At 41.9% G+C, this 16,162-nt stretch overlaps 1 protein-coding gene across 3 annotated transcripts in view; it reads right to left on the bottom strand.

Moving 5' to 3' along the window:
- The window catches only part of LOC143527938 (phosphofurin acidic cluster sorting protein 2), a 51,689-nt gene that overhangs the window by 25,271 nt on the left and 10,256 nt on the right, over positions 1-16,162 (bottom strand). For all 3 annotated transcript variants that reach the window (XM_077023333.1, XM_077023334.1, XM_077023335.1), the window contains exons 2-9: positions 13,732-13,819; positions 11,933-12,022; positions 11,485-11,610; positions 8,493-8,655; positions 7,547-7,638; positions 7,239-7,322; positions 2,354-2,413; positions 965-1,116 (exon numbers count right to left, since the gene is read on the bottom strand). In XM_077023333.1, coding sequence (XP_076879448.1) covers positions 965-1,116; positions 2,354-2,413; positions 7,239-7,322; positions 7,547-7,638; positions 8,493-8,655; positions 11,485-11,610; positions 11,933-12,022; positions 13,732-13,819 — 855 coding nt within the window. The remainder of the gene's footprint in view (positions 1-964; positions 1,117-2,353; positions 2,414-7,238; positions 7,323-7,546; positions 7,639-8,492; positions 8,656-11,484; positions 11,611-11,932; positions 12,023-13,731; positions 13,820-16,162) is intronic.

Raw genomic sequence — 16,162 nt, 5'->3', positions numbered from 1 at the left:
TTTTGTGTATGACTTGTAGTTGACGTGTATGCCATGAGTTTGAGTGTTATTGTGATCATCTGTAAGTGTATTCTTGCATGTTCGCTTTAGTCATCTTAGTCATTTAGTCAAACCACTCTCCTCAGCAAGTGTGTCCGCCCCTTGATTGCGCAAAGCCAGCTGCGTTACAGTAACAATAGTTAAGCAAAACGACTGTTTTAATAACTGCAAAAAAAATCATCAAAAATGTATCATCTGTTGTTTACTATTTAGGTACTAAACAACATGAAAGAAGAAACACTGCCCTAACTTTCTAGTGGGCAAAAACATCAGAGCACCTAGTTCCCTATTCAACCAGTCCACACTTCATGTAATATTTAGAACACACATGACTATATACAATGACTATTTACAAATACAAATATACAGATATCTATATCTATACATCTGTATCAGTGACAAATCCAACGGACAAACCAGAATTGTTATCAAACTCAGTCAGCACGCTGAAATGCAGTCGAAAGTCTTAGACACGCACACAAAATCCTCTCTCTCTCTCTCTCTCTCTCTCTCTCTCTCTCTCTCTCTCTCTCTCTCTCCTCCCATCTTCTCCAGGTCTTTTATTCGGGTCTTTTATCTGTTTCCAGGTAAGTGCCACATCCTGTCCACTATTGACTGGGAACGTGCTCACACTCTGCGTGTGGAGGTGGCCGGTACTGAAAATGTTTTTGGATTTTAATTTCAACAATAAACAGCTCTCACCATGACTGACTGATTCCCTCTACTGATGCGAAGCAGAATGGGTGGATTACAGCGCATATGAACTACGCAGAAATAAACAAACAAATACATAAATACATTTCAACAGCTCCTAGAGGTGCTACTCGGTTGCTTTCGTTCATTGTAAAGAGCCGTTCAACACAATCGGATCGTTGGCGACCGACGGGTGTATCTCTGGACCCCTCCCATCCCTGTAGCCTCTTACCTGAGTTTGGGTTTAGGAGTGCTGAGCACACTCTCACTGTCTTCCATCTCAGGTCCACTGTCACTTGGGTTATAGACTTCCAGACTATCATACAGCAAATCCAGATCCTCTTCAACCTCCTGGGCCTGATCCACTGGATCCGAGTCAAGAACCTGAACCACAACCACAAATACACCAGTTTACACCTCAAATCTTCACCAGTTTATAACTCTGTTCTAGCTTCAGTCAGGTGTTAGCCTAGCAACCTGGTGAAAAGTCCTACCACTGAGCAGCATCGTGTTTTTGAAAAAAAGAAAATGGCTTCCTCATATTCGACTTGTTCAACAATCATTAACCCCCTAAAGCAGCTGAACCCACCTTTCTCTCATCTCCATCTTCACTGCATCTCTTAAGTAAAAAATGCACTTGTGGTTCTATAGGGAAGTTTCTCATTCCCCTGTCCTAGTATCCTGTATCAGCATTTGGGCTCAACCCTGGTGGCCTTACACACATGGGAACATGGTTATGGAGTGGACTCATTCCTTCTTGCTGGAGTTGATGTCCCATTACACAAAGCCAGAATGAATGTCTGAAAAAATCTAGAAACACTTTGAAAAATCTAGAAAGACTTGGGGTAAAAAAAAACACAGGCAGGATCCAGGGCATGAGCCATTACTTACTGAACAGGAACAAAATAAAGCAAACACCAAAACCAAAACTGAAATCGAAACTAGAGTGAGTAAAGAAAGATCACAAACACAACCCTAACCCCTAACCCTAACACCTAACCCCTAACACCCAACACCCCTAAACCTAAACCCTAACATATAACCCTAATCCCTAAACCTAAACCCTATTACCTTAGCCTAACCCTTAAACCTAAACCCTAACCACAACACCTAACCCTAACCCTCAAATGAATCTTTAAGTAAATGCTGGGGCTCATTTTCACTAGCTTTATGTTCCCATGTGATTCCACAATGTATCAGAAACAAAACGGATTAAACAAAACTAAACTGATTCCAACTTAACAGAACAACAGACTGCTAGCCAGAGTCATGTCTTACAGAACAGCAGACTGCTAGCCAGAGTGACATCCTACAAAATAACAGACTGCTAACTAGAGTGACGTCCTCGGTGTGTGAGGCTACAAAACGCAAACAAAGCACTATTGCCACAATCTATCTTTTCCTCACACAATCCTCTGATCTTAGATCTTATCTTACCTCTTAGATCATATTCTAATAATGAGAATCTGGACATCACATCATAGCTTTAATATGATATTTAAAACTGGGAATGGCTTTATTTTATATCCAAATTAATAATGTGTTCACTGAAGGCCTGAAGTGCACTACACTCTTGTGCAATTTCCTGCATTCTGATTTTGGGGATCATGAGTGAACTCACCTCATCTGATACTTTGAACCTCTTCAAGAGGGCAACAAACTTCTGCTTGAAATTAGGTTGCTGGAGAGGGAGAAAAATATATATAACCTTAATTTAATTTGTTTTCGATTTTTGTGGATGGATTGATTCCTCAAAACTCAGAACACTCATCTGGAATCATTGTCAACATTCCCACAGCTCACAAACTGGTCATTCATTAAAGGGCTTTTTTGCATTCTATGATATCAGAACTTCAATTGTGACTATTGCACTATTCAACATAATACTGAATAACAAACATTCACTCAGTGGTTTTAAAAAATATCACTTAATTAGAAACACCACATAGGTGTACAGTTATATAGCCCATCTTACGGCATGCATAATTAATGTTACCCCAGTATCGATTATCAATGTCTGACTACAGAACCACTGTACATGTGGCACACTCAAGTGGCACACTCAAGTGATCAATATGTTGTCGCATTAAACCTGCCATATCAGGGGTAACACTGTGCTGGGAATTATCTGCTGTCCAAACTGAAAAGTACAGTATGGTGGTTATGCCAACCAGACAAGCCACAATTTCTGTATGCATACTTTACAAAGTCTGTCTTTTATGTACATCATTAGATATCATTAGGGGGGGGGGGGGGGGGGTGCGAACGTAAGTTGTCAACGCGGGGGGGACGGGACGCAAGTTGTTGACATGGGGGGGGGGGGTGGCGAACGGACACAAATTAAGTATTATATGTATGTATTATATTATATGGTTGGCGCCAGAGTGAACTAGTAACTCAAGTGTGGCATGAGAGCATGTGAAAACGGTCAAACGCCAGCCCGCTCCCCAACCACACACACACACACAGCCGCTACACTAACCATCGCGACAGATTCCAATCCCCCCCGCTTGAAAAAAAGCTCACGCCCACCAAACTTGAGAGATCTGGTCATATGAAATAAATTTTAATGATTTTTAAAGCGTATTATAACTTCAATTTTTAAAACTATAGTTTTTTATTTCACATCAGAATATTTTGACTGCACCCCCGATGAAGACAGACGGCACCCTGGTTGAGAAACACTGCATTAGACATATTCTAAGACTCCTAAAACACATCCATTACTATACGACACCTCAGACCTGAAAGCAATTTGCGAGGAGTGAGAGGTTTGAGAGGAGTGAGGGGTTTTAGAGGTGTGAGAAGAGTGAGGTTTGAGAGGAGTGAAAGGTTTGAGATGAGTGAGAGGAGTGAGAGGTGTGAGAGGTGTGAGAGGTGTGCCCACATTTGTTCATAAAGGCTGTTTGGGTTGTTGATTTTCAGTGCTTTTTAACAACATTTATATAGCAGCTTTTATTCTAAATTAAACAAGCAAAGTCTGGACTCTAAACATATCTTTGCTGATCTCTGTCATGTATACTATATTATAAAAACTATATGTAAACTATATGTAAATATATCTAAACTAAAGGTTCTCCTTTAGTTCAGTGCTTGATGTCAAGTTAAAAGTTTGAGCTCCAAAACTGATGCTTAATGCAACAGAAGCATTACGGCATGTCACATCAAACTCACTCTGATGGCAGCAGGTGGTTAGTGTTAGCTAGTACACCCTTAAACATGGGTATAATGCTTTAAGCTAAATGGCCTTAAGTATGTATGTACAGTATTTCACCAAAAAGACTTAAGCACCAGTATATTCAGAAGCAATGGGCCATTTCTGCCATCACAAAGCAGCAAACAATACAGTGTTTATTATTGTACTTCCGAGTACTTTAAAGGAGAGAGTGTGTGTAGCTTATAGCCTTGTTAGTTTTTTTCTTCTAATTATTAGGGTTCACACACATAGTGTGGGAACCCTATTGTAATTGCTGGTATTTTTCTTTCTTCTTCTTCTTATTATTATTCTTTTGCCCATTTTGCTGTCTAAAAATGATACTGCAGCCTAAACCGTAAGGCCTAGACACACCAAACTTGCCAAACTTGTTCTCTAGGTCAAAAGGACCACACTCACTTATAGGGACCCACATCGGCCTGATGGTGGCGCTATAGCACACTATGTGACTTTTTGGCCCATATCTTCCATACCATAAGTCATAGAAACAAAATTCCACTTCCTATGCATTCCTTGGCTCAATTCAATAGGACATTTCATATACAACTATGAAGCTCCGCCTAGATTTTTTGCTAATTTGCATAATATGCAAAACCTACTTTTGCCTACTACTCCTTGGTTTTTCATCTGATCACCACAATCTTGGTATCAAACTACTCAGAAGAATCTTATTATCAAAACCTATCGACAACATTGTGACATTTCCATACAGCCTAGTTGTCACATGTCAATCAATAGCTCTGAGGCGTGGCCAAATTTACTTCAGCAGCTATATCTCAGCAATGCTTTGACCAATCTTCATGAAAACTTATCAGTTGTTAGGACACATGACTCAGAGGTCACAGGTCAAAGCTGGCCACGATTGTCCAATAGGGGGCGCTATAACTTGGGAAAAACTGTTTCTCAGAAACTATTAGTCACATCAAGCCAAAACTTTACAGGCATCATCATGGGGTCAAGTGGTATCAAGACACACAATGATGACCTCATCACTCAAAAAACATGGCCGCCATAAGCCAATTAATTTTAATTTGAATTAATTGGCCATTTGACAGACTTACCATAGGTACATACACATGAAACTGACATGGTATGTTCATGTACACACCCTCTAAGACATACCCATGTTGGAAGGGAATTGCACCACTAGGTGGCGCTATACTAGAAAATCCAGAATTTCTCCTACATATTTTCACTTATCAAGTAATGCTTGCACTCATATGATTGTATGCAGAATTCCTAGCAACTTTGTAATTACATGTGCTTTGCAAAAATGTACCACTTTTTTCACTATTATCAAATATATATAACTTGCCATTTTCATACTAGTCCTAGCATTTTAACTCCATCACCTTAAATCACACCTTGTAATACTCAGCAGACTCTGAAATGCTAAGATTAGCGAAAAAATCCTAAGGTTTTGACAAATTAATATTTTTCATATGCATCACAATGCTACCATCGTAACACATCAAATTCCCAGTTCAATAACTACGCCATAGTATGTCTGATTGTTATGGAAATTGAAATCCACATTCACATGACCATTGTGGTGCGATGTGCCAATTTTGAGCCAAATCCGTCCACAAACAGCTCTACAGTGAATATTTTCATTTTCCATACAAAGCAGTGGAGGGAGGCATAGACAGCTGCTAAGCCACACACGCACGTGCCTTTCTCACACACTCTGCCCCCCCCTCCTCCACTCCCCTCACACTCCCCCATGCTTCCAACACTTTACAACCCATGGGCTCTACCTCCCCCCTCCTCTCTCTCTTTCACATGCACTTACAAAAACACAGGCCTCTGTAGCTTTCACACTGCCCTTGCCATACCTACCCATTTCTCTATGAGTAACCCAGATACAAAAACACAAACTGACGTTTAGCTTCTGTTTTTGAAAACACACACTCTCTCTCTCTCTCTCTCTCACACACACACACACACCTACTTATAGGTTTAACATACACACTGCCCTAGCCATGTATACCCATTACTCTTTGACTAAAACACACACACACACACACACACACACACACACACACACACACACACACACACACACACACACACACACACACACACACAGATATTTAACTTTTTTCTCCATACACATTCACACACAGGACTACAATTATGCTTCATATACACAGTTCTCTAGCCATTTCCAACACACTAACTGATGTTTAGCTTATTTTTGTCATCCAAAGACACACTAAGATAATCTCAGCAAGTGATTTAGATCTATTATCTGAATTGTTTTGCCATTACAATGTTTTGTGACCTTTTGGGCCTTGGTGACTCATAAGCCAGTTAAATGGACACTGATACTTCAGAGCACGCTACATGTATTCAAATCCAGGGTTAATTATTTACTCTAAACAATGCTCATATCCTATATGGCCCATGGGCCCCTGCATATCTTCTTGAGATTCAAGACAATTGACATTGGGTGACTTTATTTGCTTAATCTGATTAATGTCAGAACATACACTACCACAAACACACACACAAACACACACTTCTACCTAAATGTATGTATAGTTTGTATGCATATTTATAGTATATGTATAGTATATGTCAGTCGTGCCAGCAATGTCAGTCGTATCAGTCATATCAGGCATGCCATGCCAGTCATGTCAGTCCAGTCATGTCAGTTATATCATTTCAGTCCAGTCATATCAGTCATGTCAGTCCACATTCATACTTTGAATACACGGACAGTCATGTTAGGCGTGCAAGGTGTGCAAGGAGTGAATTAACAAAGCATAGTCTCTGGCTCCCTCAATCTCTCTCTGTTGGTAATATAAAGGCCCAATCATGTATAGACACAGGCAGGCCTTCCTATATTGTTCACATAGATTCAACCCTAGCCAGATGTGCTGTTTCTGTGTCTCCCTTTCTGACACACGCAGATGTCATCACACACTATCTGTAGAGCACACACTGGCCAAACCCAAACAGCTTCTTTTCACTTTTATTTTCCAATATCTTTCACACTGTAGGGCCTAGAAACAAAATTCTACTTCTGTTGCATTCCTTGGATCAAGCCAGACCAAATCAAAAAACACACAAACACACATACACACAAAGCTAATCACGGCATGTGATTTATTTCTGATCTGAATCATTTTGCCAATTTTTTGGGCTTTTTTGCCTTTTTCGTGTGTGAACCCGCAATTGCCGCTTGCGGCTATATTTACTTTACTGCTCTCAGATGCAAAGATGTGAATATGGGGAATGGTGTGTCCAGACTGGCGTGGCTTAGGGTTACAGTTATGGTTAGACACACCCTTGTCATCGAGGTTGTCCGTATCATCTTCCTCCGTGATTTCTTGGGCTTTCGTTGAACGTCATCATCCTCATCATACAAGTCCTGTAACAGGTTTTTGTGCTAGTCAGCAACTTTACACAATTTTACATTTCACAACTTTACATTTTACAACATGAATCTGAGGACAAGAATGGTTGTCATAAAACAAGGAGTGAAGTGATGATTTAAGCCCCAAAGACATTAACGTTAACCCAAACTCTGACCCTGACTCTAACCCTAACCCTGACCTTGACCTGAAAGCTGTATGTGGGAGACATAGCTCTGACCTGGGCCTGTGCTGCATCATCACTGGCATCTTGCTCTGAAGAGTAGCTGTCATCATCATCCTCAGAGTAGTTATCCATATCTGGAGATCGATCTGGAGGGGAAAGAAGTAAGACACAAACATTTGCTGAGCTGGATCACATTTCTCACAGTGATACTGCTGTTTGTTATACAGCTGGCCTGGGAGAGTGAGAGGGGGGGAGAGAGAGAGAGAGAGAGAGAGAGAGAGAGAGAGAGAGAGAGAGAGAGAGAGAGAGAGAGAGATGAGAGGGTGAAAGAAAAGAGAAGCCTCTGTGATGTTATAATGCACTCTTACAGTAAATGCTCCACTGGGCTCACTAGTTTACCTAATGAACAGCTTACAACAAAGCCATTTTAGCTCAATACTAATGGACACCAAACCACAACTGTACCGAGTTCTGTACCGAGTTCCTATTAGTGGTTTTCCTATGTGTGGTATATCAGTAGTTTCTGCAGCCATCTGCCAAACTTTCTGCTGGGAACGTACTGGAGTTCCACAACATGAGATACAAAAAGGCGTGTCAGGTGGAGTAGTGTCAGGTGGAGTAGTGTCAGGTGGAGTAGTGTCAGGTGGAATAGTGTCAGGTGGAGTAGTGTCAGGTGGAGTAGTGTCAGGTGGGGTAGTGTCAGGTGGAGTAGTGTCAGGTGGAGTAGTGTCAGGTGGAGTAGTGTCAGGTGGGGTAGTGTCAGGTGGGGTAGTGTCAGGTGGGGTAGTGTCAGGTGGAATAGTGTCAGGTGGAATAGTGTCAGGTGGAATAGTGTCAGGTGGAGTAGTGTCAGGTGAAGCAGTGTCAGGTGGAATAATGTCATGTGGAGTAGTGTCAGGTGGAGTAGTGTCATGTGGAGTAGTGTCAGGTGGAGTAGTGTCACTTTACAGGTACAGTTTCTTTGCTGTAACGGTGTAGATGTGTCAGTGCCAGGCCTCACCTGAAGCCTTGACCTTTGCCTCTGGATGACTACTGCTGTCTTCAGAGTCGATGGGCTGGCTGGATAAGGAGTAAACACTCAGCTCTGCTGCACGAACTGGGGCTTCCTTCACGTTGCTATGGAGACCTAGAATCTGCCCTCCATCTGTTGGGTGCTGCATCACCTAAAGAGACAGAAATGCAATTGTATAAATGTCAAGTGCACATGCATACACACCACTGACACACACCACACACACACACTCACATTGAAGGAGAGAATGAGAGTGAGAGAGGGGGAGAGTGAGAGAGAATGAGAGAGAGGGAGTGGAGAGAGACAGACAGAGAAAGAGAAAGTGAGAGGGGGAGAGAGAGGGGTAGAGAGAGAGAGAGACAAGAAGCCATGTTGGAATTGCCTTGCTTTAGAAAACTACATTTTCACTCCCTCTCACTGTTGCAAACCTCTTCACAAATCTCTCACCTTGTGTGCTTTAATCTCATGTCAGTTCTGCATTCTGTTTGCCATCGGTCATGAAGAAGCAGGTCACACTCCAATGTCCTTCTGATGTGCCTGTCCCAGACCTGAGCAAACCTTTGAACTCCTTGTCAGCTGTCTGTTGAATATTGTGATTAATCTGTCTGTGGTGTATGGCGATTAATCTGTATGTGGGATAGCGTGATTAATCTGTCTGTGGGAATTCTCGGCAATTCTGTCTGTGAAATATGCCAATTAATCTGTCTGTGGAATATGATGACCACTCCGTTATTACATCTTGGACTTTGGCAGAGCTAAAAGCTTGCAGGGGTACAGCTGGTGTGACTATTTGCAGGTATAAGAAGAAACCTCAAAGGTTTCTTCAAATATGATGCTGGCTTGCCCACATAAAAGCATACAGATGTGATTGGTACAGTGAAAGGAGACCACCACGAGGAGACAAGATCAGTTCCACATGTGATTAATCACAGCAGGAACGTGCTACAAACCTTCCAAACAGCATGGAAAAACACCATGAAAAAATTACACTGTGGTGGGTGCAACTAGGTTAGATATTTACAGCTCAAATTACACTGGACATTGCTGAGGCATGCCATGTTAAAACAATGTAAAACGACTACTGTGAAGAGATGACTAACCCCAACCCCAACCCTAGAGTACTCCAACCCTAACCCTTCTCTAAACCTAACCTAACCCTAACCTTAGAGTAGTATAGCTCTAACCCTAGATGACTAACCCTAACCCTAGATGACTAACTCTAACCCTAGATAACAACTACATAACTGTGAACAGTGAATGTATGCTCATGCACACACCGCATGGCCGTCTTTTCTTTAATTACACTTGTAGTGTGTGTTGTGAAATATGGGTAAATGGGTAAAGAGGGTAAATGGAGTGCATTTAATATGTTTTGGAAAAGCTCCTAATATATGATGCAAGAGAATTATTTACTATTGGCTGCCAGGATTATAAGCAATGAAAAATGTTAAATGTAAAACAAAATTTTTGAATCTCTTTGAAATACATAGATAGATAATTACTGTGTGATGATGTTCCACTCACTGGGCTCACGGTTCCCATGGCGTCACCTACACATGCCTTTGTTTTGGTTTTTCATCCTTGTTTTAATTTAGTTCTGTTGCTCTACCTTCTTGATTCATTCTCCGCCCTGTTCTGTGATTTTTCCCTGGGTCTTGTTCCACAGTAAGACCTGTAATTAAGCCCTTTTGTACTGTTCCTGTTGGTTATTGTATGAATCGATGGTTGGTTGTGTCGGGTCGATGTTCAGGTTAAATCTTCCCCTTTCCCTGTATGGCTGGTTGGATTTTTTTGCAGTTCTGGTTTCATTTCATTGTTCACATTTTCTTACAGTTCATTTTTTTTGCTCCTTTTTCAGGATGACGGTGCACTTTTGCTCAAGATGTTTGATGAGGTGGTAGAACACATAAAAAATGAAGAAGCAACTATTCCATCAGCCACCATCTCTGTAGGGCTTGGATTGGACTTCACTTCAATCCACCCCAAACAGTTTCTGAGGGGATTTTGGTCAGTTGACTGGAGTGACCACTATGTAAAAGCTTTGTATGAAATATATGAATTTAGAGGTTTATGCTTCTCAGAAGTCCAGTCACAACTTGGTCTCAGCCCCCTAACAGTGATTTATAACAAAGAACTTCTGGTATCTCATGAAGTCTATATGTCATGTATCCTAACTCGATTCTCTTTAATGGACTCCGACCATAGAACCATGTTCCACTCAAGAGTGATTAGATTTGACAGGGTTTCTTCCAAAGGTTTTGAGATAGTGGAGGAGGCATCTAATGTTAGCATGCAATGAGCTAAATGAGATAACTAACCCTAACCCTAATGACTAGCCCTAACCTTAGATGACTAACCCCAACCCAGTCTTTATTATAACATCTATGTATGATTTTAGATCTGCTAATCAACTAAGCACAGAATTAAAAGTTCAAGTGTTCATTCTAAGTGTCACGTAGGGCTACGCCCCCTCTCCTCGCTGTCACTCCGATGTGTCTGTTCCTCGTGGTTCTGTTGTTCCTTGCCCGTTAGCCCCGCCCTGCTTGTCTGTCTCCCTGATTTCTGTCTGTCTGCCACGCCCGTGTCATAATCGTCCTCAGCTGTGTCTTGTTAGTTCCATGTACTTATAGTCCCTGTGTTTACATAGCCCCTTGTCGGTTATTCGTTCTCTCGTGGTTTTGTGGATTCTTGTGTCTTGTTCCCGGTATTTATAATCTGTTTGTTTATTCTCTGTTCGGTGTTATCCTACCTGGTTTGTTTTGTATCTGTCTTTATCATGCCCCTGTATCTGTCAAACCTGGACGGCTCTCCTGTTATGACCCCTGCCCGTGATTGCGATTTCGAATATGGAATGCCCTGTAATAAATCTCGCTCTTCTCAGCGTTTGTGTCCGCCTCGTTACACTAAGACTCAGTTGAATATTATATTATTTTGGTATATAGACAAAACAGTACAAGGATACACTGAGTTTCATCCCCACCTCTGCCATGTTGATGACACCCACAGCCAGTGTCTTGTATCCCAGAATAGTCCGGTTCTTATAACGCTTCCTCCTTTGAAGCATAATCTGCAAGCGGTTCGCATCTCTCTTCAAGAAATGTGGATACTTGAAAGAAACAAGAGATCAGATGAGAGACAGACAGAGGAGAGAAAGAACACATGGATTCCCCAGACAGAACATTACAACACTGTTTTCTGAATAACTGTACCATATCTGTTTCCACAAGAATTCATGTTGGAGTCTTCCACTCAAACACACTCTCACACACCTCAGACACACACACCTCTTAGCTTCTGTCCTCCCGCCTCAACCGAACATGAGCTTTCGTATTTCAACAAATGCACAATATTGCTGTGATTAACAGACCAAATCTTACCCAACCATCAGTTGGAGAACTACACGTGAAACTGCACAATGTCTGCTGTACCTGCAGGGAGAAGGTCAGCTCCAGGTCCGTGTCCATCAGGCCGCTGGGTGGGAGGAGGTACTCGTTGGATCTGAGGATACGCTTGGAGCCCTGAGGACATGTCACAACAGTTTATGTTCATTATTATTCATTTCATTACGTGACAGAAATGTCAAGGAATACACACACACACACACACACACACACACACACACATACACACATACACACATACACACATACACACTCTGATGTTGGATCATTGTCATTCCCTGGACAAGATGCAGGTCAGTGTCCCAAGTTAAATTAGCCATTCTAAATCACTCTGATGAGTGATTCTGCCAATGCACAAACATGCAAGACATGTTGGGGAAGTAAATCATATTTAATAATAATAGTTACATAAATCACTCTTATTTAAGGATTAACTTATCTCACTGATAGACAACATTCTGTATCAGCAGGTTTATGTCAGAAGCATGTAATCTGAACATCTAATCTATTAGACGGTGTTCCTCATGGCTCAGTCCTTGGCCTGAGTAGTTAGATATCATAACAAAACCCCCCTACGCTGCTTTACTGTAGTTAGATATCATAACTAACTTGGACAGCCCATTTACCTACATGTTTTTGGTTTGTGGGAGGAAAAAGGAGAACCCAGAGGAAACCCACACAGACACGGGGAGGACATGGAAACTCCTTTCATCTTGAGAACATTTCTAGGTTACGTACCTCTCTACATGGCTCTTGCCTCAGGGCTTCCACAGCTGAAGCATGTGTAGAGCTCAGCTGTGACGGTTCTTGGCCACACTAAACATCTGCACTACATAACCCCTCAGTTTCCCACACAATACAAAGTGCATCTTCTGGTCTTTAAGGTTCTACCTGGTCAGGCACCTTCTTACCTTCCTACAATGCTTGACTGATATGAACAGTCTACATTCTGAAGTCTGAAGAGGAAGGAAGGTGCCAGTACTCCATAACCCATCTGTACTTAATCATGGAGACTAGAACATCAAATGACTGTGACTACATTCAACAGTCCCAGCAAAAGGTATTGCTGAATATAATTAAAACGTGTAATATTATGTGAACAAACAGCCAGTGTAACATGATGACATGAAACGCAAAGGGTTTTTTATATTTATGTATTTGTACTTAGCCATTTATTAGATAGATGTGGAACAGAAACATAACATTTCTGTGTTGTCATTTTCAAATGTCACTGGAGTGTGAGATAATTCCAGTTGAACTCCAGTACATTCAAATTACAACTAAGACTAGGTTGCTCTTACAAATGCCATAAAAGTTTGGCATCACACATGCACACTCATTCTTACACACACATACACACACACTCACTGACACACACACACACACAGACTCCCCCCCCCCTCCTCTCTCTCTCTCTCTCTCTCTCTCTCTCTCTCCCCCCCCCCCCTCCAGGCCTGTTTCATGCTCTCACAGTTCCGCCCATCTCACTACATACTCCACTGTTCCCACTGAACAAGCTGTCACCTTGGCAACAGCTCAGTTACCGTGGTACCATGTGAAAGACTCTGGGTCTTGCACTGATATGCAAGAAAGAAACAGAGACAGAAACAGGAAACAGAGAATGGAAACAGGAAATAGGAAACAGACAATGAAAATAGGAAACCGAGATTGGAAACAGGAAACAGAGAATGGAAACAGGAAATAGGAAACAGACAATGGAAACAGGAAACAGAATGGAATCAGGAAATAGAAAACAGACAATGGAAACAGGAAACCGAGATTGGAAACAGGAAACAGAGAATGGAAACGGGAGGCCTTTGTCATACCTGAATCTTGACAGCGATGACTATTGAGTTGAGCTCCCGGTCCAGCTCCTTCAAAACAATGAGCTTTTTCAAGGTGAGGCTGCAGAGTCTAAGCAAGAGAAGAGGGGGGATATGCTGATTAGATACTGCACTACCGCACTACCTCCAACACCTTCCTCAGGCTATCAGGCTATCCATCAAATGTTTATATTCCTGACATTAGCATACAGAACCAGAAACAAAAGCAGAAGACACTATGGACACTATTCTTTATTTGATGTGAAGAATTCCAGAGGTCTGTACAGAACAGTGAGAGCACAGAGCACTTTGGGAGTGTTCAGAAACCTTATAGATGTGTAACGGTTAAGTATCCACATACTTTTGGCCATACAGTGTATATTATTGTACCGGTAATTCAAAATGAATTACTGAAACTGCAGGACTCGCAGTGGGCCTCAGCGGTCCCCAAGGGTCGGAGGAATGAGACACACTAATCACTAATACAAGGATGTTATAACGTGTATATGTATGTTATAACGTCTGTATATGTGTTTCTGTGTGTATGTCCTTGGTGATGCAGTTTAAAGAGCCAGCTGATACACTCTTATTTAAGGTGAGACACTGAATGTCTAGGGACCAAATCCTGTGTGAGGTTTAAGACACCTGAGAACAGAAACAGGCCCTTCGTCCTGACTGAGTGTCAGAGACAGACATTTAACTATAGAGAGTGGCATAGAGAATATGATATGACAGATATGTGGCAAAAGTGGATATGACATTACAGTACTGAAATGACTCAGAAAGAGAAGTGATACATAGTGCCTAATAGAACATGGGATCTTTGGCTTTACACGCTATGCTCTCATCAGTAACTATGGTAAAAGAGCTCTACTGGTCCAGATAGCAGAACAAGTCAACCAGAGGTTCTCTTCACATTTGCAGCTCAATGGATCTAATGACAGCTTCTCTCTGTCGGACTCCAACCACCACGACCATGATTCATGATTCCAGGGACGACTCTTTAACTTCGCATATACTGTCTCTAAACTCACACAGAATTGCACATTTAAACTCACTGAACCCAGGCAAACACACACACACACACACACACACACACACACACAAACCCCATCAATCAAATGGTAATGCTGTATGACAAAGTGCATTCTTGTATCCAAGGACACACAGTGTCAGTGAGCAGTGTCTCTGATGTTTTCTGTGCACCTCAGGGGAACTGACTCACGCTTATCAGGCAGAAATGAGAGGATAAGCAAAAGAGGATGCTCTTAGCATTGAATTGTCTCCTGCATCACTCAAACGGAGGAAACTGGCACAAGTGCACACTAACATGATCACCAATTCTCACCGGTTCATGTATGTTTGCACTTACAGTATAGTATATTTGAAGTGAAAAAGTTCAACTATACCCTACTAAACTCTGTTATACCCTACTATACCCTGTTATAGCCTACCTGTGTATGTAAAGCTACGGTGCATTAAAGGATATTGCCATTTAAGGACGAATGTTTACCGATATCGGAAATATTTATTCGACCAGTCAGCAGGGTCGGCTAAACCAAGCTGTCTCCAAATGTCCCTCCTCCATAAACACACATTGCACTTAGCCAGTCTTCCTGTGTGCTACATGCAAGATGGGCTGCCCCCATGTGGAGCTGTTTCCTGATTGGTTATTTCAGGCAATAATAACTAATTGTATTTTTTGGTTGATTACCGAGCCTAGGATACGAAGCAAAACTTTATCTCAGATCAGCTATTTCGGTAACAGAACTGTATAAATTCACATACAGCAGCTTTAATTAAATAGGAACAGTTCATGAATTTCCTTCAGGTGAATGAGGTTCAAACAGCTTCCTCCAGGCAATGAGACAAAGTCACAAGAGTAATCACAAGAGTAACTAAGCATAGCTGTGTGGTTAATTGTTTATTTCAGTTGTAGTAACTCTTCGCTTTTAGCCTGTATCTCTAATGTTTAGCTTTGTTGCAACTATTAGTATCAAAGTTTATCAGCTGCCAAAATACATTGTCTGGCTCATTAACAGAACTAATTATTTGGTTCTTCCCTAGATAGGTTCTGAGATGTTTCAGGAAAAAGGTTCCTTAAGACTCTGGATGTTATGGGACTGTCCTGGCGGACACATCTTTGCAACACTGCGTGGATATCAGGGTCAGTGCCTCTGGACTGGCAAACGGGGGTATGCTTCAACTCTCTATCACACTCCTCAGCCTCAGCAGAATTGCTGGAGAAGAGAGTCCATTTGATAGTCGAATCTCAGTTAGAAGAGGAACAATGCTGGTTCTGTCCTGCTCTTGGAACACTTGCGAGGGTCCTAGGGGGTGCACGGGAGTTCGCTCAACCAGTCCACATGTGTTTTGTGGATTTGGAGAAAGCATTCGACCGTGTCCCTCTGGGACTCCTCTGGGGTGCACTCCA

This window comes from Brachyhypopomus gauderio, chromosome 12, assembly GCF_052324685.1.
Source record: "Brachyhypopomus gauderio isolate BG-103 chromosome 12, BGAUD_0.2, whole genome shotgun sequence".
In the NCBI taxonomy this organism is placed as follows: Eukaryota; Metazoa; Chordata; class Actinopteri; order Gymnotiformes; family Hypopomidae; genus Brachyhypopomus; species Brachyhypopomus gauderio.
Note: the sequence above shows the minus strand (reverse complement) of the source record. Positions and strands in the feature narration are given on the sequence as shown.